The sequence below is a fragment of the Oreochromis niloticus genome, linkage group LG19 (genome assembly GCF_001858045.2).
Source record: "Oreochromis niloticus isolate F11D_XX linkage group LG19, O_niloticus_UMD_NMBU, whole genome shotgun sequence".
NCBI lineage: Eukaryota > Metazoa > Chordata > Actinopteri > Cichliformes > Cichlidae > Oreochromis > Oreochromis niloticus.
Window position 1 is genome coordinate 5,562,886 of NC_031983.2, and position 21,453 is coordinate 5,584,338.

At 38.3% G+C, this 21,453-nt stretch overlaps 1 protein-coding gene across 1 annotated transcript in view; it reads left to right on the top strand.

Moving 5' to 3' along the window:
* The first annotated feature begins 666 nt into the window (after positions 1 to 666).
* The window catches only part of syne2b (spectrin repeat containing, nuclear envelope 2b), an 82,951-nt gene continuing 62,164 nt past the window's right edge, over positions 667 to 21,453 (top strand). Inside the window, exons 1-8 of the mRNA XM_025901157.1 lie at positions 667 to 772; positions 6,954 to 7,078; positions 15,750 to 15,811; positions 18,787 to 18,882; positions 18,978 to 19,055; positions 19,235 to 19,327; positions 19,593 to 19,795; positions 21,017 to 21,216. Coding sequence (XP_025756942.1) covers positions 6,991 to 7,078; positions 15,750 to 15,811; positions 18,787 to 18,882; positions 18,978 to 19,055; positions 19,235 to 19,327; positions 19,593 to 19,795; positions 21,017 to 21,216 — 820 coding nt within the window. The 5' untranslated portion in view covers positions 667 to 772; positions 6,954 to 6,990. The remainder of the gene's footprint in view (positions 773 to 6,953; positions 7,079 to 15,749; positions 15,812 to 18,786; positions 18,883 to 18,977; positions 19,056 to 19,234; positions 19,328 to 19,592; positions 19,796 to 21,016; positions 21,217 to 21,453) is intronic.

The window sequence follows — 21,453 nt, forward strand, 5'->3', positions numbered from 1 at the left end:
AAAGATCAATACATCAAAACTATAATACCAAACAAAGACCTCTAAGCTGTGTATATTTACATTAAAATACCACTGCATGAGTGAAATCACATTTTGTCAGCTAGTAATGATCACTCACTATCACCATATCCCAGTACATCAGTGGAAAATGTGTTTCTTACTCACTGAGCTGAATCTATGTGAAAAAGTGAACAGCCAAATGTTCCTTTAAATAAAAAGAATGTTTCATTTTCATGTGTATTTCCATAAATTTTATTAAATAATTACTGGATCTGTGATGTATAATAGAAACTTACCATATCATTACCATACCATTAGTCTCCTATAGTGCTTTATAGCTCGCATGTTGCTAGGTTTATGCAACTTCTAGCTCAAATATGTTCCTTCTTTCATTTACACTGTATGGTCATGCATGGCTACACCTCAGAAAGGACCTGTCAGTTTTGCATGCGCATGAGCATATATATATGTGTTGAAGCCGGACCTTTAACCCAGGTGACAGCCATCAGAGCCAAACTGGAGGGAGGTGGGTGTGCTGAACCCTGGCTGGTTTCTATTTTTAGTGCCCCACAGAGTTTCCTACTTGGCCCCGGCATGGCTCTGACTTCTCGGGTGACAGTCCAGTGGAGCGCTGCAAACTTCCAGATCTGTCAAATAGTGCTTCAGGTTTCATTTCCACATACTACAACACAACCAGATCTGCTCTCCCACATTGCAGTTCAATAGTCCCTGGACCTCCATCTTTACCCCAAAACACAACTTTTTACTGTATGTAAGTACAACCAACTTTTTAACATTTTTTCTGTAAATCTCTATGAAATTTCGAAGAACCTGCAGTACATGCAGCTGTAAAGAATGTGTTGACTACTGACTGCAGTTTAGGTGATGAAGTTTACATAATGCGGCTGTAATTGACTCTGAGTATAATTAGTAATGGTATTGCTGTCACCCGATGCGATTCCTAAGTGTGTGTGAGGAGAGTGCCTTCTCATTATATTCTTCTTAAACCTGCAGACCCATGGCTTCTTATCTGCCTTATTAAAAAGTCCTCTAGTCTTCCTCAAGGACTCATTATACGTCTCGACTGATCTGATCTCAGTTCAGCTGTACACACATGTTCCTTGCTGCTATTTTTGGGACCCAACAGCTTCATAACAGTGACACTATCTCACATTCCTGCAGTGAGAGCCAGCTCACTTAGTAGCACTTATAGACAACAGTGATAGTACAAGTTAATGTACAGTGGTTGGGATTTTTTTTCTTACATTCACATATATACATATATATATCTTACATATATAGATATATATATGTAAGCAGTTCTGAACTGTAGCCTGTCTAGTAACAATTCAATGCATCAGTTTAGTAAGAATCACAAATTCCTGTTGCTAACTGAAGTTATTCTACGTTTAAGTGACTGATGTAAACTGAACATGTATCAGCCCAGGACTGTTATGAGTTGCAGTTTATATGTCATTTAAAGGCCTTATCACCCACAAGGCTTTTTCTTCTTACAGTTAGCAGATGTGACTTTTCTCAATAGTTTGACTTGAAGGATACTTTCAGACACAGTGTCTCTCTCAGTCATCACTTTAACTGAGCCTTCTTTGTACCTCATGTTTATCTGTCTACGTGTGAAAAATTGCCTGTTACCAAAGCTCACTACAAGATTTGTATTTATACCAAGAATCACGCTATAAATTTGGACTGTTTGTTCTGTATTAAAGATATAAATCCAGAGATACTGCTTTTGGTTAGGATGCTTTTACAACAATGTCGTCATATGAATTCACATTTCCTTTCTGCTAAAACATGTGAGCAGCTCTAACTCAGCCCACTTGTAGGTGGTAGGATAATTGAAATTGAGCTGAGAATCATTTTGTTAAGTACCCTGGATTAAAATCCCTACAGTGGTATGTAGGGTAGTACAACATTTGGTTTTGTTTCTGTAAAAAATATGCAACCCTATTTCCTTCACTAACTTCAGCTATTTAGAAGAATAATTATTACCATTTACAATTACCATTTTTCTGCCCTAGCATAACATTAATAATTAACAGGAGTTTTATGTTTTTATGTTTTATGTTTTTATGTTTTAGCTTGTTAGAGTTCAGTGTGTTTGTTTTCCATTTCTGGAGTCATAGATAATGATACTCGATAGAAATCTTCTATCTAAGAGAAACTACCTTACTAAACTCACTCAATTCAGACCTCAGTGTAGTATGAACCTTGTGATACTGTGCATATGCCATGCGTGTCAAAATATATTGCACTGTAGGTCCGCCTTCAAGATATTTGCCCCATATTGTCATCAGTGGTGTCTTAGTCGAATGAAAGCATAGATTACCTCTCCCCTTTTCTAACATCTGATCACCCAGGGTGTGTCTGTGAAAGCTCTGTGTGACAGGTTCAGCAACACTGTCGCTGTTGATTTGTTCCTTGGGTTCTCACAAAGAGCACAAAGACCTGCTGGAAATCATTTAAAGAAATGCAGTGAGAGTAGGGTGTTGTTTCAGAAACAGTCACGGCATTGATACTGAGATAAAAGCGAGTGGCAGGGAGAGTTCCCTTTAGAGTCAAATCTCTAGTGAGGGAATGTGGAAGATGTGGTTTTCACAGGTGTTTGTTTACAATTACTGTACAAACTGGATATCACTGATTTGTCTGTGGTTCACGTCAGTTTAGTTCCGTTCCAGCTTGTTGTGGTTAGTCAGAGCAGTGCTGTCAGGCCGACACAGAAGTAGGATTCTGGAGCCAGAGGAAGGTATCAGCCTTGCACACAGAAATGATTTTGTTTTGGTATCTTTATAGATTTTAATTTTGTTTCATTTAATTTGTGCTAACTGAAGTCAGGTTTAACAGCTTCTTGTTTCTTGAATGGTAATTTTGTTTGGTCTTACCGTAACCAGTCCTTAGCTCATGGTTCAACTATCACATCCAAGATATTTTCAGTTGGCATAAAGCTGTGGGAGCTGAAGGCTAACATTCTCTAGCATATATTGTCAATAACTAATCCATTATCCCTCAGCTTTAAAAATGAAAATGAATACCTTGTAAATATATGGGGAATGTGTGCAGGGGTGATATGCAATCTGAACAAATAGGTACAGATTTTTTGAAAGATTTTGGTAAATATGGTCAATTTTTCACTGTTTGAAAGTCTGGACACAGCGTGAAAACAGAGCAGAAGAAAGGCTGTCAGTGTAACACAGGCTTGTACAAACTCCAGTGACAAAATGATTCAGTGGTTTAGGTTATTTAATGTCTTACTTTCATCTGCACCACAGTCAAAAATACTTTAGTTGCATTTTTTTGTGCTTCTTTTGAGGTTGAAGACAGCCTCTTTTCTCAGTCCTGAATAGGGCACACTTATCTGTGAGACAAAGTGCTCATTTTGCTCATTCATCAAATGAAGGATATTTTGCATGCTTTATCCTGTACTAAACCTATGTGTAGGATTTTTGATTAAAATTTACTGATCGATTCATGTTGGATTCTCTAGCACAACATATACACTTACCACTGATACTTACTGCTTGTGTTTTTCTTGGGTAAAGCATTTACTTCAGGTTGCACTTGTAAGTCTGACACGAATAAACTGGACCGTTAAATCAGTTTTGTTGTGGCGCTCTGGGGAGACTTAATACCTCTCTACTACTTCATGCCCTTCAGCTTTCTCACAGATGGCCGCTTTAACTAATTATGCGATTATTAATCTGGATAAATACATGCAACAAGCATGTAACGCCAGTGCTTTGGCTCGTGATGTGACCCCTCCCTGTGCTTTTTCCACAGCACCGTGTAATGTGTTTTGCTGCCCTTTGTCTCATTGCTACAATTAGAGCTGAGCAGTGGGAGTTGTGACTCTCTGATAATGTGCCTTTGCCTGCTATAGGTTTACCTCTTTACTCAGTAATGACAGCAAGTAAAATTCACTTTGTGATGCAACTTTAATGGATGGCGTGATTTGATTGCTTAACTATGAGTCATGCATGAGTGTAGCACTCTATTATTGTTGCCCTGAAATCTCAATAGACATGTTAACAACCTCATGCATTTTGTATTTATTAGATCCAGACAGTGAAAAACACACAGCAGTAAAAGCTGTATTCCTTTCTTTTAAATTATGCCTGTGTAAGAATCCCCTGACATTTTCCCATTAGTTACTATCTCTTGTAATCTCTTGCAGTAAATATTTGTATATATTTTATTTACCGCTCTCTCTCTCTGTCTCTCACCTCCCTTGATCTATCATTTTGCAGCTGACACGAAGCCTTGGGATAGCTCAAATGCTGTGCTATAGCGGTCCACATATGCACACATACTTGGCAGGGTAGCATTATCAGAGCATGGTTCTGTGGGGTCACATTAACAATGGATGTTAGTGGTTCAGTGTGTTTTTAGAAACTGCACGTGCTGCTTACTTCTTAATGTTTGTGCAGCTGCAAGTAACCTTGGACAAATATTTGTTTAATGCTAGCTTATCAAATGATTTAATTTGATGTTATTATTAGTTATGATGCTTTAAATAGTTTGCTGGTATTTTGCACTTGCCAGAATGTCAAGTAACCAGTAAGGAGTCATCTCATGCACTGACATCACAACAGCTTGTCAAGAGTATAAAAAATACTTTTCTTGCTTTGTTTTTGGTTTTTATTTACTTTATCTGCACCAATCTTCACCAGTTACTAAGGATTTACTGGATTTGGCTTTAAATTAAATTCCTCAATACCCATACCTACTGCCAACACACTTTATAGCACTGGTAGTGTCATATTTGCAAATAGCCCTTTAATAGAATTTGTCAGAGCTAATCTGTTCCTTTATTTATTGTCTTTATTGACTTGCTTAGTTTTTTTTTTAGGAATTAACCATAAGTTTGACTTCTTCTGGCTTGTTAAGGATTCATATTTGTTTGGCCATTAATGATTCTGGGAGGAAAACACGAGTGGTGCTTGCCACATAGGAAGCAGCATACAAGAAATATTGCCAAAGTGGCTCCGATGTTTGACGTTGCCTGTTTGAGTGAAATCACATTCTTCTGGCAGCACTTGCAGGTCACAATACGTGAGCTGCTTGTATTTGATCTGATCTGGCTCGGACACATCTGACATTTGCTCTGACATATTGGTGAGCGCTGGCACTATTTCACACTGTTGTATTTTAGTCTCGCTCACCTGTCCATTCTCCTGGACCATCATGTCAGTCGTGTTTATCTGCAGAGAAAAACGATCAAATCAAAGGGCTTTTTTATTTTTCACTGCGTGATTTGTTTAGGCAGGCAACTCTGGAAAGATGTCTAAATGTCATACATTTCTCTCAGTCCGCTTGTTCATATCCTAGAGGGAGAATGAACAAGACAGAACACAGCCCAGCACTTCACGTTGCACTCAGTTTATACTGACAGTGTTTCATTGCACTTTAAAAGATGATAAACTCCTCTTTGACTGTATTTCAGACGTGCTCACTGCCAGTCTGTTTGTCATAAAACAAATGTTTTGTGGACACAACAGCAGACTGGAACAATATAATTCTGATCACACAAACCTCCTGGCTGCACCATTATCATTATTTGTGTTGATGCAATGGCTATAATACCAGAAATAGTAATAATTAATATAATAACCGATCTTAAATATAATTTTACCACTAATTCATGTTTATTGGATAAATGTATCCACATCCCAAAATATTAAAGGTCTGCTGTGTCTGAATGGGTTTGGGTGCATGCTCGTACACCAGTTACAGCACATGAATAATTAGCCTCAAGCAACAAGCAGCACACACGCGTTTGCTGAAACAGAAGTGCTGGAATGCACAGATGTTTGCGGGCCTGTTTATCCGAACATGACTGGAAATGATTGAGAACATCATTACAACCTCTCTATGGTGTACCCTGCCTTTTGCTGTATGGCAGCAGGGATAGCCTCCAGCCCATCTGCAATTATGTGCTGTATTAGAGATGGATGGCTGGAAGTTGAGTATCCACAGCAATCCAACAGATGTCCTGGGGTCTCATTTATAAAAGAGTGCAATGTGAAACTCCACATGTTGTCCTCTGTAGAAATTATCCCTTTACCTTGAAATGTCTGCAGATTACTCAGGAGAGGTGGAGAGTCTTACATGGTGGCTGATCAGTGGTCCTTTCTGCCATGTCCTATGGCAGCGGTGTTGCAATCACTCTGTAGCACTAAATGCAAGTGGCAGAGTATTGGTATATTTGCAGCAATCAGACTCATTGAGACACAATTTATAACAACACACAGTGGTATCTTCCAACCTGGTCCATCCATCCATCCATCCATCCATCCATCCACTTATCCAGTTCAGGGTTGTGGGAGGGCTAAAGTCAGATGGACAGGGCGTACCCTCGTCAGACAATCATTCATACATATATACAAGAAATAGTCAATTTAGAATCACCAGTTAACCCAACCCCACTAACAGCATGTCTTTGGACTGTGGGAGGAAGCCAGAGTACCCAGAGAGAACCCACACAGACACAGGAAGAATATGCAAACTCCACACTTCACTGGATTTGAACCCAGGACCTTCTTGCTGTGAAGCAACGGTGCTAAAGATGAGATTTTTAAGATTTTATCTTTTAACTTTTACTGATTATTTGATCAGCCTTGCTGGTGACTCAGTGATTTACACCTAACTGAAAGGGACAAATCGTCCAACCTGCCCCATTCTCTGTTATCATAAACTATTTCAACCAAAAGTGGCAACTGATACATTAGACTTAATTTTTTCATCGTTTATGAAGATTTTGGTCACATGTATATTAGATATAGAAACTTTTGGCTATAAAGTTAAGGTACAAGCTTCCTCAAATTGGCACCAGCTGGAAACAGTGATCTTTTAGTCTTAGATCTTTATAGTTTAGTCTTTAGATCTTTTTTTGGCACGAACATTCATTGATACTTTTCTTTTTCCTCTTTGTCTTTTAGAGCAGTGCCATGCTGCCGGGGGTCTGTGGATGAGAATATGTCGTCAGACTTCTACTCCAGAGATGCTTTGTTGGAGCAGGGGACCATCCCCCTGGACATTGACAATGTTCACATGCTGCTGCAGGGTCAGTCTCATTTCCAGTACAGATTACAGTGTAATGTTTCTGACTGAACAATGAAATTATTTTCTACAAGAACAAGAGTAACGGTTTAAAAAAATCCTACCTTTAGGCTGTTGGAACTACTGTGGTGCTTCTAAGCTAAAATGAGTAAGTGCTCATTGTTTCTGGTCTGAGGTCATGCAAGAGAAAAAAGAAAAAAAAAGTCCTGATTTCAGTCACTGTGGCAACATAATAACTGTTTGGCCTCAGTCTCACTCAAGGGAGCAGTTTGATGACCTTGTCACAGTCAGTCCACTGTGGGCAACATCTTGTTTCACTTTTGCCACTCGTTTTGAGGTCATGCTTGGTTTAATCTACGGAAAGTGATCCGCTGTTCACTTTGAGACATGAGTCATGTTGCAAAGAGCCTTCTGAAGGGAAAGAGCAGGAGGGTGGTGCAGGCAGGCAATAAACACTGTGTGCGCATCAACTCACTGTATCCCAGGGCATTTATGAACGTCTTAAGCAAAGTACTGCACTGGGAATGTTGTTACAAGTTGGTTTTCAATTGATGAGCCACTTCATTTTAAAGTTTTTCACCTCTGGTTTATGATTTTTAAAAACGTAACAATGAGTCATCTTCTTGTCATGTAAGTTGTAAAATTAAAACAAAACATAAAAAAGTTATTATGTACATTTACCAATAGGAGGATGAGCCGAAGATCAAGTGTAGTGGTTGAGCTGGGAGATATCTTATTCACAAATAAGGCACATAAAAATGTGTATTTCAAGCTTAGGTAGATGTTTTCTTTGTGGATGGCTGTGATCAGCCATCCTTGTTGCTCTTTCTATTTGCCCAACTGCATTCTGTAATATCTTAACAGTTATTATAGAGGCTACCATTGCTGACCATTGTCTGACCTTCTGAAGTCCAGAAGTGAAACTCGGAACGTGACAGAGCATCCTCATTTTTAATCTGAATGTATCAATGCTGCCTTGAACCTAACATAACAGAAACCATTGGCACCAGAGTTTGCCTTCACCGGACTGTAAACCAACCAATTTAGGTTGCACTTCATGTCCATTACCTTTGAATAACACAAACCTATTACCATTTGAAAACATGTAACAACATGAAATAAAAACCAGATGATTTCATGTACATATTTCAGATTTAAAAATCAGATTTAAAAAAATCCAAGAACAGGGTACCACTTTAGCTCTGCAGCCGGAGAGCAGCGTCCCAGGTTCAAGTCCAACCTGTAGCTCTTTATTCTGTGTCTTTTCTCTCTCTCTCCACTTTCCTGTCTATCTTCACTGCTTCTCTATCCAATAATAATACATCATGTGTTACAGAGAGATCTGAGCGTGAATGAAGATGTAAATTTAGTGGTTGATCTACGTTCCTACCCTCACCTATGGCCATGAGTTATCGGTAATAACCGAAAGAATGCTGAAAATGAAATTTGTATGAAGGGTATCTAGGGTCTCTTAAAGGCATGAGAAAGAACTTCATTAGGAGCCAGTTGAGGTGGTTTGGGCATCTGACTAGGATGACTCTGGCCTGTCTCCTAGAGGAGGTGTCTGTAAATGTCCAAGGCAGGGAAACCCTGGAAGAGAGGAGTTGGAGGAGATGGGTGGGGACAGGGATGCCTGCTTAGACTGACCCAAAATTATTAAGTCCTTGTCCAATGCATAGCCCTATGCATTGGACAGTCCCTGTTGTTTTGTCCTGTCTCCCTGTATTGTCTTGAAGTTTCCTGGTAGACCGGGTTTATCAGTGCAACAGGGACCTCCTTGTCAGTCTCATTTAAGAATTTAAGAGCAGGCTGTTTCAGCTCTGACCCCAGTGGTGTCTGTCTGATTAATTTGTCAGGTCCCTCAAGCCAGACTGTAGCAAACTTGGGGGCTTATCCAGGATTTGAACCCAGGACCTCTTCCATCTCCTCTTCCATTTTCAATAAAGAAGTTGTAAATAACTAGAATTTTTACCACATATATATTTAGCTATGCTTTATTTTCTAGCTGACAGGGGCCAGAAATGCAGTTTGTGTATTTGGTGAGCTTTATGGGATACTGCATTTACTGAACAACCAAGACTCAACTTTACTGACATCTGCTCAAGTGCTTAACAGACGTGAGAATGAAAAAAAGGATGTGTGTTGTGTTATGAGCATGCTGGCACAATTACAAGGTGACATATTGTGATTTTTTTGAGAGAGAATCTCCATGACATCAGCTGGAAGCAACGCTAGACTGCAACACAAAAATTAATAGCCCACTTTAACCACACCCCTGTCAAGACTTGCAAGACTATATTTGTTTTCTATAGTAATACATATCTAGAAAGACACTTGTTGTTCATATTTTTCCATATCTTTTCTTAATCTTTCTGTCGTTATTTCAGCTTTTTTAATAGCCTCTCTCAGTCCTGATCCACCACTCTCCTTATTCTCTTTCTTGCAGCTTATATTTTTGATCGGGACTCTTTTAAAATTAGTGACGCTCAGATCTTTTTTCTCTACATTTTCCTTGACTCTTGATCTTTGGACTTTTCAACATGCTCATATGTGGTTCTTTCTCTGTACCTCAGTTCTTTTGCCTCCCCTAACTTATTGGGTCCAATCTGACTTCATTCTTCACAGAGCTATTTTTAGCTCATTTACTCCCCACATTTAGAACACTGTGTTTATTTAAGCCTTGTAAATGTTTTTCCAGTTATGTAGTTTCCAGCTGGTACAACGTCCAGAAGGAATGATGTAAGCCCAACGCCCCCATGACAGGCCATCTTGTAAAATAAGAGTGTGAAAGTCATTTTTTGCGTAGATTTGAAGGTGTAATGATAAAAGAATGTCACTAAAAATAGCTCGAGCTATGTGTGATTGTTGGGTGTATTCAACACTTGTCAACTGAGTCTGGAAGGATATTTTCTTGCCTGTGTTCTGCATCGTGGATATACCCACTGGCTGTTTTAGGGAGAACATGTTATGCCACTTTAAATACCGTTTTAATAGGTTATCGTTACAACATTAATCATCTTTTTATGCATTGCCAAATAGAATAGGGTGCAGTTTGGGGCTTATTTTGACATCCACATTTACACTATTGCTAATATCATATTTATGTCAAGGAGTGACTCTGGTTTTTTTTCGTTTTTGCTTAGCTGCACTGTGTAACCTACTGGCTATGTTTCAGTTACCTAACTGGGGTTGGGGTTGCATTAACTTAGTCTTCCAAAATTCGTCTTCCATTTTGCTTGGTTTGCTTGAATTTGAGTCAGGCTTTCCAACCTGTGCAGCATGAAGTACTTAGGATGCTTAGAACTAACTTGTTCCAGGTCGTGTTTGGGCAGGAATGAAATCTTGGTGAGTCACATTTAAAAGAGGTGGAGCCCAGCTAAACTCACCTGGATCCCTGCAGGCAAGAATTGTAGACGGTTTAGACAAGAATTGTTTTCAATGGGATTTCATATCATATTTCATATAAGCTCTTCTGCTTCAGCAGTGGGTGTGTTGAATGTTGAATCGGTTTGGTAAAGCATGTAAGGGAAAAATGCATTTGATTTAAACAGATGTTTAACATCAGAGTTTACTAATACTACTATTACTACACTACCTGCTGAATCAGCATGGCTTCTCACATTGTGGGTAAGTTTGCTTGCATTTCTCTTTCTAGTAGTGAAGTTGATTGGTGTGGAATGAAAGTGACTGCAGTGTTTAGTGTGAAGACACAAGCGTTTGAATGTGGAACTCTTAAACCTAGTTTGACTGCTTACAGAAACTATACCAGGAAATTTACAGAAATAGTCCCAGGATCTGCAGAATATAAGAAACCAGTCTTGAGAAGAAAGTAAATAGTAACTCACCTATACAGCATGCATATGTATGTATTCAAATTCATATACAGGCTTCGCTCTCTTCTCGGGACTGGGGCAGGTTTTAGATCTTATAAAACCTACAGTAGTCTAGTTTTACAAGAGCTACTGCCGTAGAATGTAATTACACATTAAACACAAAGCCGAAGCTTGGCTGCTATTCAGAGGTTAAACCTTTATTTAATGTCTGTGCAACATTGTACTTGTAGTAGCTGAAACTACAACAAAACCATGAAGGCAGATGGCTAATGTTAACATTTTGAAAAGGCAAAAAAATGAAAAAGAAAAAGTTTGCTGAGCTGAAACCAAAATTACTTTGTGTATGAAACTGGGGCAAAGATAATAGAAAATTAATATAAAAAGCCAACCTGATGATTTTTATGGTAGTTACTGCTAATTTTACTAGTTACTGTATATATTACTTTTGGGGCGGTGATATTCTGATGGTAACATGCAAAGCATCAGTGCTTTGCATTTGTACAGTTGCTGGTTATGAAAGAGGTCCATAAGGCCTAAAATTAGCATTTTAGGAAGCAACCTTTCATATCCCTTATTTGAAATGGCTTTTTAGTCTGAAGGCCTGAAGTAACATCTGTGATAAACACATTTTCAAACGATAGCTCTGACACTTTTGCTCCCTTTTTACATGTATTTTAAAAATTTGCCTTCCAGGTAAGGAAGGTTTGAAAGCCCATTTTAACTGTTAGTGACTGCATAAAAAACATTATAAACTATAAAGCATTTTCCTCACCTGTTATCTGGCAGCTGAAATAAAGCACAATTAATTCTTAACAAATTCATAGCAAATTGCTAATAAAATCATGAAATATTAATAGGCAATCTTATTAAAGAAAAGACCTATTTACCTTTACGTAATGCTTATTGTACTCTCCTGATGGTCTTGGTGGGTGTGGCAGCTTATCAAGCGCCATTGTTAAACCCCAGTCAAGTCCCTTAATTCAGATCAGGGACTTGTATCATAAACTGACAACTTACTGATTATCCAATAGTTCCCTTTAGAAATGTCTGAAAAACTGCAGAAATGCACCACATTGTGCATTATGCAGTAGTCCTTAAAAAAAAACTATTTGCCACATGCAGAGCAGATGGAAGAGGCCCTGCTCTCAGTAGTCAAAATTACATGTCAGTTGTCAGATTTATCACATCCCACAGACACATTAACCCTGGGGGAACAAGAAGCTTTGGAGGAGAGCACATGATAGCAGGCTCTTATAGCAGGAGAAAGCCCCTCCTCAGGAGCAGATATCAAGTTTGTCAGCCAGTCAAATACAGTATACAGTGCTGTGAAAAGGTATTTTCCCCCCTTCCTGGTGTATTATCACTTTTCCATATTTGTCACACTTACATATTTCAGATCATCAAGTAAATTTTAATATTAGACAAATCCATAAAGGTTGACGGGGTATTGCCATGAGGGTGGGCATTTTTATGACTGCAATACGTTGAGAACCAGGCAGCGTAGCATGTTGAAACTGATTCCATAGATGCATCTACTAAAAATCTCAGACAAGTTTGAATCTCAGTCACCTTGACCTCAAGCTCAAAGGCAGAGGTCAAGTTTTCTTAAAATCTTGTAACTACTAGCTGGGAAAGTTCAGCTAGCCAATTATCCACCAGGGAAATAAATGGAATACATCACTGTTGTCAGGTAAAACCCTTCATAAAGTTTCCAAAATGCTGTTTGTATGTGAACATTTAAGACAAGGAACAACAGCAACAAGACTGAATTAGGCAAATTTCAAAGTCTGAAGAGGTAAACATCCATGTTAAACAGATAATGTGGTATGCTTTGGATCATGAGCTGTTGCTCTCATTCTCAATACTTTTGCCATCCTTCTGGTACAAGTTAACTATGGTTTCATCTTTCACAGAACTGTGCCAAACCTTTTAAATGTTTTATGGCAAAGTCTAACGTGGCCTTCTTGGTCTTGACTGTAATCAGTGGTTTGCACCTTGCTCTAAATCCTCAACATTTCTTTTCTCAACAACTGAATGAGGGACACCTTGTAGACGTCCTCCTCTCATTTGGTTGTTCTTGATTGGCTGTTGTGAAGCTGTTTAACCTTTAGTTGCCTTCTGTGGTCTTTTGGGCCTTTTGGTGTTGCTGAACTGGTCAGTGCATTGATTCTAGCTTTAAAATGATGTTTCTTTCTGCCACTGTTTGTACACATTACATTTCCTAAATGTATAGGCATATAGGAAATGAAATATAGTGAAAAATATATACTTTGGACCTCTGAGCTCTTCTTCAAGGTCAAATAAGGTCACATTTTCAAAAAATGTATTTTATCTTTAAAACTATGCTGAATATTCCAATGCTTTTGTTTTTATTGGCCACATTTTGGAAATAATACTGGTTAATGGGGTTTCTAAATATCACATTGTAATTATGCATCCAAATATCATCTCAATTCTATGTTTCATATCTGCCTTTCTTTCAAGTTGACCCCTACAAACTGCACTACAAACTTCATAAAGTATGTTTAAAAAGAACAAAGAAAACAAAAGGAATTCATACAAAATATAATGCTCTTCTGTTAAAAGTAAATACTACTCAGTATTCGTAGATCACAGTATATGTAAGATTCTTGATTATGTTTTTAGGAATCCCCAAATGTTTTTGCAACACTTTTTGTGATGAGTCATTTTCCGAGGGTTTCATTATGTCAGCGAGGTTTGTGGCTTGTTCAGGCAACACACAAACCAAATACTTGTGTTTATAATAATGCCCAGAGGTTTCCCATAGCAATCTGGGTGTACCCTAAAGAAATAAACAGCTTTTATGATGCAGCAGTCTTATAGTTGCAAATGCTTGTTAATTTTGCAATAGGTGCACTTTTAGAATCTACTGTTTTTAATTAATTGCACACTGCTAATGTTTTTCATTCTGCTAGATAAACCAGATTATTTAAACCCCAAGGTTGGCCCAGATAAAATAATATAGGCTGCTATGCCATCCCTTTACAGTTATGTTGTTTCATGGGGGACCTTCAGTCGTGGTCAGATGTTTTCATACACTTATGATGGGCATGAATGTCACAAGTTTGATCCTTTGATTGGTTTGATTTCTTTGAACTGCTCTTTTTCCATGGTGGAATGATTGTGCAGCATACATCTTTAATGACTGTAATGACACCTTTGAATTTATTTTGTGTGGATATTGTCAAATCCACACAGGTGGATGTATACAAGAGTCTGTATACATACAGAGTCTGGAGTATACAAACAGCTCAAGCAAAATTTGGTTAAATGTCTCTTAGCAAGTTACACCTTAACCAGATCCTCTTGCTAGCCATAAACAGGCTTCTGGCATAATTCAGGCTAGATATCTGGCCACTCTTCTTGGTAGAATTGGCAGCGTTAATTTAAATTGGTTGGTTTTCTGATATCGAACAGGTTTTTAAGCATAGTGCAGAAATGTTCAAGGTTGGAACCATTCCAGAAGCTTAATGTTAACCTGCTTTATTCATTCCAAAACCAGTTCTGATGTGTTTTTGCAATCAATGTTCTGCTGGAACACCCAGTTGTCTTTAAATTTCAACTGTTTCGTTATTGATATGAGGTGAAGCAAAAGACTTTGGAGGTATGCTTGCCATCATGCAATTGATTGTGTGCAATGTACCAGAACCAGTGGTGGCTGGTTTGTTCCTGTGGGCTGCTCTAAATTTCAGTCAAGCTTTCTTTCTTGGTCAACACCTTCTCAGTTCATGGTGATATAAAATTTGCCTTCACTGTCACAGTGATGCTGAAGTTCTAGCAGTTTCCACTTCATGGCAGGCTTAAGCCTTAATGGGTCTTGGGTTTTTTCTGAAAATCCTAACTAATTTCCTCTTATCTGAGGATGACTGTTTGGGTCTTGTGAGTTAAGCTCTTTGTAGCTGTTTAGAAATAGCACCATCAAACTTCTGGAATAGTGGAAAGCCCGTTCCACATCAGGAACTCAACCATTTTAAATGACATGTCAGTTCAGCTAAGAATCAGCCAGAGTTATGCCAGAATCTTGTTGATGGTAACCAAATGTTTGCAGTCTAGGTGCAAATGTAACCAATTATTATTGTGGTTATCTGAATATTTGTGACCCTGCATGGACCCTGTGTGGAAAATCCAAAACAAATTCAAGCTTGTGCACGCATTTCATGGTTTTTAAAAGTCAATAAAGATGTATGACGTACAGTCATTCCAGCATGGAAAAAGAACAGTTCAAACCAAATCATTAAAAGCTCAAAGTTACCATGACATTCATGTCCATGATGAGGTGATGAAAACTTTTGACCACAACATGAACTATGTATGATGCATTTGTGTAACACTGAATTACTTGTTACAAAGTGCAAAAAAGAGATACAGTGTGTTAATTAGTGAGACTTAGAGAGTGCTCTAAAGGATTATAGCTGAGAGGATACCTTGTCCTTCAGTTCCAGTTGAATGCTAAGCATAGGCTTCTCATTGCACCTACTTATTCTCTATGCAGATTTGACTAATCTCCTTTAAGACAACAAATAACTGTCTGTCTATAAACCTGTGGCTTGAAGAAACCTATATTAAACAACGGAATATAGATCCTGGAGTTTTCAAAAAACTTTCTTTCTACCTGACCCTTGCTCTCTTAACCAAAGAGACCCACAACACATGAGCTGTTGATTATAATATTAGCAGTCCAAGGAACTGTGCCAACTCTCATTTTCTCTCAGTGTAAACAGTTCATGTGGAGCATTATGACTTCCTTTGCCAAGATTTGATGCTTTTGTGATTTGTTGTTTAAATGTCTAAGTTAATGCAGTGATTCTTCTTTTCCTACAGTGGAACAAGAACAGATTCAGAAGAGGACCTTCACCAACTGGGTCAATGCCCAGCTGGCAAAGGTGAGGCCTAAATGTGGGAACAGTATGTGTGAAGGATGATCTTACTTTTTACTGTGTGCTGGATACAAGCACACAATAGAAAGAAACCATGCATAAAACTACCACAGCGTGTTGAAGAATTTGTCTACTGTAACATACAAACATAATGCTTCCCCAAATCTTTATACACAGTGAGTCCATTGGTCACACTCACATAATTGGCTTTGTCAGAGTAAAAGAAAAAAGCAGAAAACGTGAAAAGTTCTAAATATTGTTCTCACTAATTACTTTTTAAGATTATGATTCCTTTATATTAGTATTTGTATTTTATGTAGTACCATGCAGCTAGTTTTAGTTATGTGCATCTCCTTTGAAAAGACGTATTTTTCCATACTGCATGGATAATATATGAAGTACTAGTTCCTGACAGCAAAGTGACCTTTTCAATACTACACCCTTCAACTGTCATGGAAAGAAAAGCACAAGTAGCAGTAAAATGGCTCGCTTTCAGTAAACTTTCAGATTATTCATAGATCCACCATGGACAAAAGTTGTCCAAGAGTTGCCACTGTAAGCATCTTCTGAAACTTTTCAAGGAGGAGAGATGTAATATGAAAGCTGTCAAAGCAAATGCATTGTGTAAAAGTTCTCAAACTGTCCCCTGACATGACTCAGCAGAGACAGACTCTCTTTCTGCTTCATAGTGAAGGTCAGCTGTAAATATCACAGTGGAGGACAGTAGAGTGGTGGCTGCATACACAAATATAGTATTAAGGAGCAAGGTTCACAGCACGCAGACAGACAGCAACAGACGGCCCACCAAACACACCCACCTAATCCACCCAATCAGAGGTCCAGTATGGTGGGAACTTTGCCAGTAAGCTAAATGGTGGAAATAATTGTTAATCCTTTTGGGGCTGGTCACATTATACCTCACATTACAACCATGCACATGTGTATCACGTGTGAATAATATTTGGTGCAGAAACTTTTGTGTCCTCCTAGAAATTAAAAAATGACCTTTTATGCCGGGATCAGAGTACATAATAGAAAGTCAGTTATTAGCAAGTCAATTATGACTTGATCTACATGACACAGGGCATTGGTTTGGGAATGGAAATTAGAATTATGTATGACATTCAATCAATCAACTGGTTTACTGTAGCTAGGAAAATACTGCAGCCTGTCAGGTAGTCAGTAATCCATGAAATGCTGTATGTTTTTATTGACATTGTTGTCAGTAAACACAGTTGTACAATTTATTGTGTGTTGTTATATCGCATTCATACTGAACATTGTCACACAATTTAGAACATAACATTATCTCACTTGCCTAAACGTGTTGCCAGTGTTCTCACAGAATGTGGATCTGCACATCTGGAACGTACTGACAGCGCTTCACTTATTTTTAATGTTAAAGCCTTTTACACACAATACCCCATAATGACAAAGTAAAAATGTTTGCTTAAAATTCTTGCAATTTAAAAAAACCAAAAAAAACAAACAACTATAGCATGTACATAAGGATTCATAGCTTTGCCGTGACGCTCTAAATTGACCTGCATCCTGCTTCCACTGATTATCTGTCAGATGTTTCTACAACTTGATTGGACTCCACTTGTGCTAAATGCAGTTGATGAAGTCAGTGGACATGATTTAGAATGCATGACAGTGCATGTCAAAATACAAACCAAGCCCTGAAGTTCAAGGAATTCTCTATAGTTCTCCCAGACAGGATTGTATTGAGTCACAGATCTGGGGAAGGGTACAGAAAAATTTCGGCAGCACTGAAGGTTCCAGTGAGCACAGTGGGCTCCAAGTTTGCAACCACCAAACCATGAGAAACAAAATTCTGTGTTCTAATGAAATAAAGAATGAGTTAACTGGCCTGAATGCCAAACGTCATGTCTGGAGGAAACCAGTCAACACTCATCACCTGACCAATACCATTCCTACAGTCAAACATGGTGGTGGACCCATCATACTGTTGGGATGTTGTTTGGAGCAGGAACTAGAAACCCAGTCAGGGTTGAGGGAAAGATGAATGAAGAAATGTGCAGAGACATCGTTGCTCATAACCTTCTCCAGAGCGCTCTGGACCTCAGACTGTGGCAAAAGTTCTTCCAACAGGACAGTGACCCTAAGCACATAAGCCAAGATATCAAAGGAGTGGCTTTGGGACTCTGTGAATGGCCTTGAGTGCCCCATCAAGAATCCAGATCTAACCCCTTCTGTGGTTTTTATTTTTAATACCTTTGCAAGAATTTAAAACAAACTCTCTTTGTTACTATGAAGTATTCTGTACAATTTCAAGGTGAAAAATGAATTTCTTACAGTTTGGAATAAGACTGGAACATGAAAAAATGTGGAATGCTGTGAATACTTTCCAGATCCACTGTACAGTGTTTGCTATTGATGCCATTCATTGTTTCTTTATTAAACCTGTTAAGTGTATCTGTAAGATTTTATCAATAATAATGCCCATGACTATGACTATGCAAATACAGTACACATCATTATCTAGAGAAACGTCCCCATGCTCAAAATGTCAGCTTCTGAGAAATCAACAAACAGCTGTCTTTTCTTTAAACTTTAACTAATTTGTTTGGCTTTAATGCCTCGAAAACTGCGTCATGCTATAAAGTTATATAGTCACGCAAAATTACAAATCTGGTCTCCACCAGTCATATGTGTCATCTGCACACGTCACTGCCCATTTTGTAAACTTTTGTCATCAACTTGTTTATGTACTATATCAGAAAATATTTTACATAATTTCTAAGAAGCATCTTCCCTGAAATAATTTCCAAATTCCTGTGATTTCTGTGTTACATGTTTTCATACATAACTTTCTCTGAGTAACCCTTTTTATGTATTTGTTCATGTATATATTTAGCTCATGCATCTAAAAAAAAATACTAGAAACATATTAGTTTTATTTGTTGATTTTGCTCACCTGCTGTAAATATCATAAACAAAATGTATATTTGTGACAGAGGAGGCCACCGTGCATGGTTGTAGATCTGTTCAATGATTTCCGTGATGGCTCCAAACTGCTGGACCTGCTGGAGGTGATGAGTGGTTTGCACATCGTAAGTCCAGTTTTACCTTATTGCTTAGAAATGCTTTCCAACCAACAGCTAAGAACTTTTGTGGTCTGAGTGATTCACTTTTTTGTGGTTTTCAGAGTCGGGAGAGAGGCAGGGGAATGTTTCAGCACAGGAGCAACATCGAGAAGGCTCTCTCCTTTCTTAAGAAGAAATCGGTAAACAATCCTTTAAAGGGGCTAAATATTAGCACCAACTTTATTCGGAAAACTGTATTGTTGGTACTGAACAAAAATAAATTAAAGATTACACAAACACATTTTTTCATCAGACTTTCATGTTTAGATTTTGACTGTAATATCTTTGAAAAAGTCTGAACTGTTTTCCTTTTCCCCAGATAAAGCTGGTTAACATACACATTCCTGACATTATTGATGGAAAACCATCCATCATCCTGGGCCTTATATGGACTATCATTCTTCAGTATCATGTAAGATTGTTTTTCTTCCCCTTCTTTGTTGTTGTCCATTTTGTTGTGCGTTCCTTATTACTTTGGTTTTGATGTTTTTTTATTCCAGTTTTTTTTTCCTTTTTTAAAAATTGCACATAAAGATGGTCGTCAGACTTCTGTTCAAATGTTTTCTCTTTTATCTTGTGCTTTACCTTTAATGCTCACGGGAGTTTTTATTTCCTCATACTAAATGCCAAATGTAAATCTATCGTGTAAAACTCAAACTGGTGTTTGGTTATTTTAGATCGAAGAGCTGGCGAGCTCCCTCACCTTTGACTCCCGTCAGTCCTCTATGGAGTCTTTGGCCAGTCTCGACACACGCTCCACCTTCTCAAGCCACTCGGCTAGCAGCAGTCCAGTTCCTCCCAGAGGCTCACCACTACATCATCGTTTTAGAGTCTCTGCCAAGAAAGCACTGTTGCTCTGGGTCCGGGAGCAGTGCCACAAGTAAGCGCTCGGTCAAGGGAATGGTAATATTTGGCAAACAGGCATCTTAATGTATTTTGCAGCGTTTTTAGAATAGAATAGCCCTTTATTGTCATCGAATATGTGTAGTGAAATTATGGGTTACACTGATGTAATTCAATTCAAATCAGTTTTATTTATACAGTGCCAAATCACAACAACAGTCGCCTCAAGGCACTTTATATTGTAAGGTAGACCCTACAATAATACATGCAGAGAAAAACCCAACAATCAAATGACACTCTATGAGCAAGCACTTTGGTGACAGTGGGAAGGAAAAACTCCCTTTTAACAGGAAGAAACCTCCAGCAGAACCAGGCTCAGGGAGGGGCGGGGCCATCTGCTGCGACCGGTTGGGGTTAGAGAAGAAAAGACATGACAGGACAAAGACATGCCGTGGACTTGAGCCAGAGATTAATAAGAAGTATGATTCAGTGCAGAGAGGTCTATTAACACAATAGAGCCACATATATTGGCAGATCATAGCCCCTTCTCATTTGTGAGCCAGGTGTATGATGTGTGAGTGATGTATCCTCACTTGGGACTTCTTACTCATTTCCAGGTGTGGGCTAAAGACCAAATCCAGATCAGGACTTTACAATGTGAGGAGTGGGACATTGATTCTTTGTTACATATCCAGTTTCTATATTTATTTTTAAATGCTTGAAATATTACAGAATCCTGGTGCTTTTTCCTTGAAGAGGCAATGGTTATGTAACAGCATAAAGATTGTGTAAAAAAACAGAATACATTTTGTTGTATATGTATATTTTATACATTAAAGTCTTCCTTGACCCAGTACTGACTAAGCAAAGACTAAGACAGGAGTCACATAAGACTGTAGAACAATTTAAAAGCATTAAGAGAAATATTGTGTTTTATTTCTCCAAATGTTATTCATTATGATGAATAACATCTATGTAAATAATCTCACACATTTTTACTGTAAATAAGAATTTTATGAATGAAATAAATGTCTGTGAACAAATTTCTTGTATAAAAATGTATTTGAAATGTATCTGATCTTTGGTTGCATTTTATCTTTTAATCTTACTGTTTCTTGTTTGACAAAGATTTGATCTTTTGTTACTTTGCTGAACTTGAACATCTGAACTTGAACTCATGCCAGTCTGTAGTGTGTGACATAAAAGTATTGTGAAGTGCATTTATGACAGTAGTAATAAAAGAATTTGTTTCCTTCAGAGCTGGCTGCTCAGTAAACGTAAAAGACTTCAAGGCTAGCTGGAGGAGTGGAGTGGTTTTCCTGGCTATCCTGTATGCTCTGCGGCCTGACCTGGTGGACCTATCCAAGGCCAGAACGAGAAGCAACAAACAGAACCTGGAGGAAGCCTTCCGTATTGCAGAGAAAGAGCTGAGGATCCCCCGACTGCTGGAGCCTGATGGTGAGGGGCAGAACTCGATTAGTTCAAAATGCGCTTTATGACAACCAATGCGAAATGGCGACAAGAGTGCTACTTATAGAACACACCTATACAAACACATTCTCCTATGCATTCAATCCTTTATTGTGTGTCTTTAAGCACTTTCTATCTCTCGTTACTTTTCTTAAAAGTAATAAAACACGTTATTCCCCAGAGAAAGTAATTTGTTACACTACTTTTAACTACTTTACTTTACTT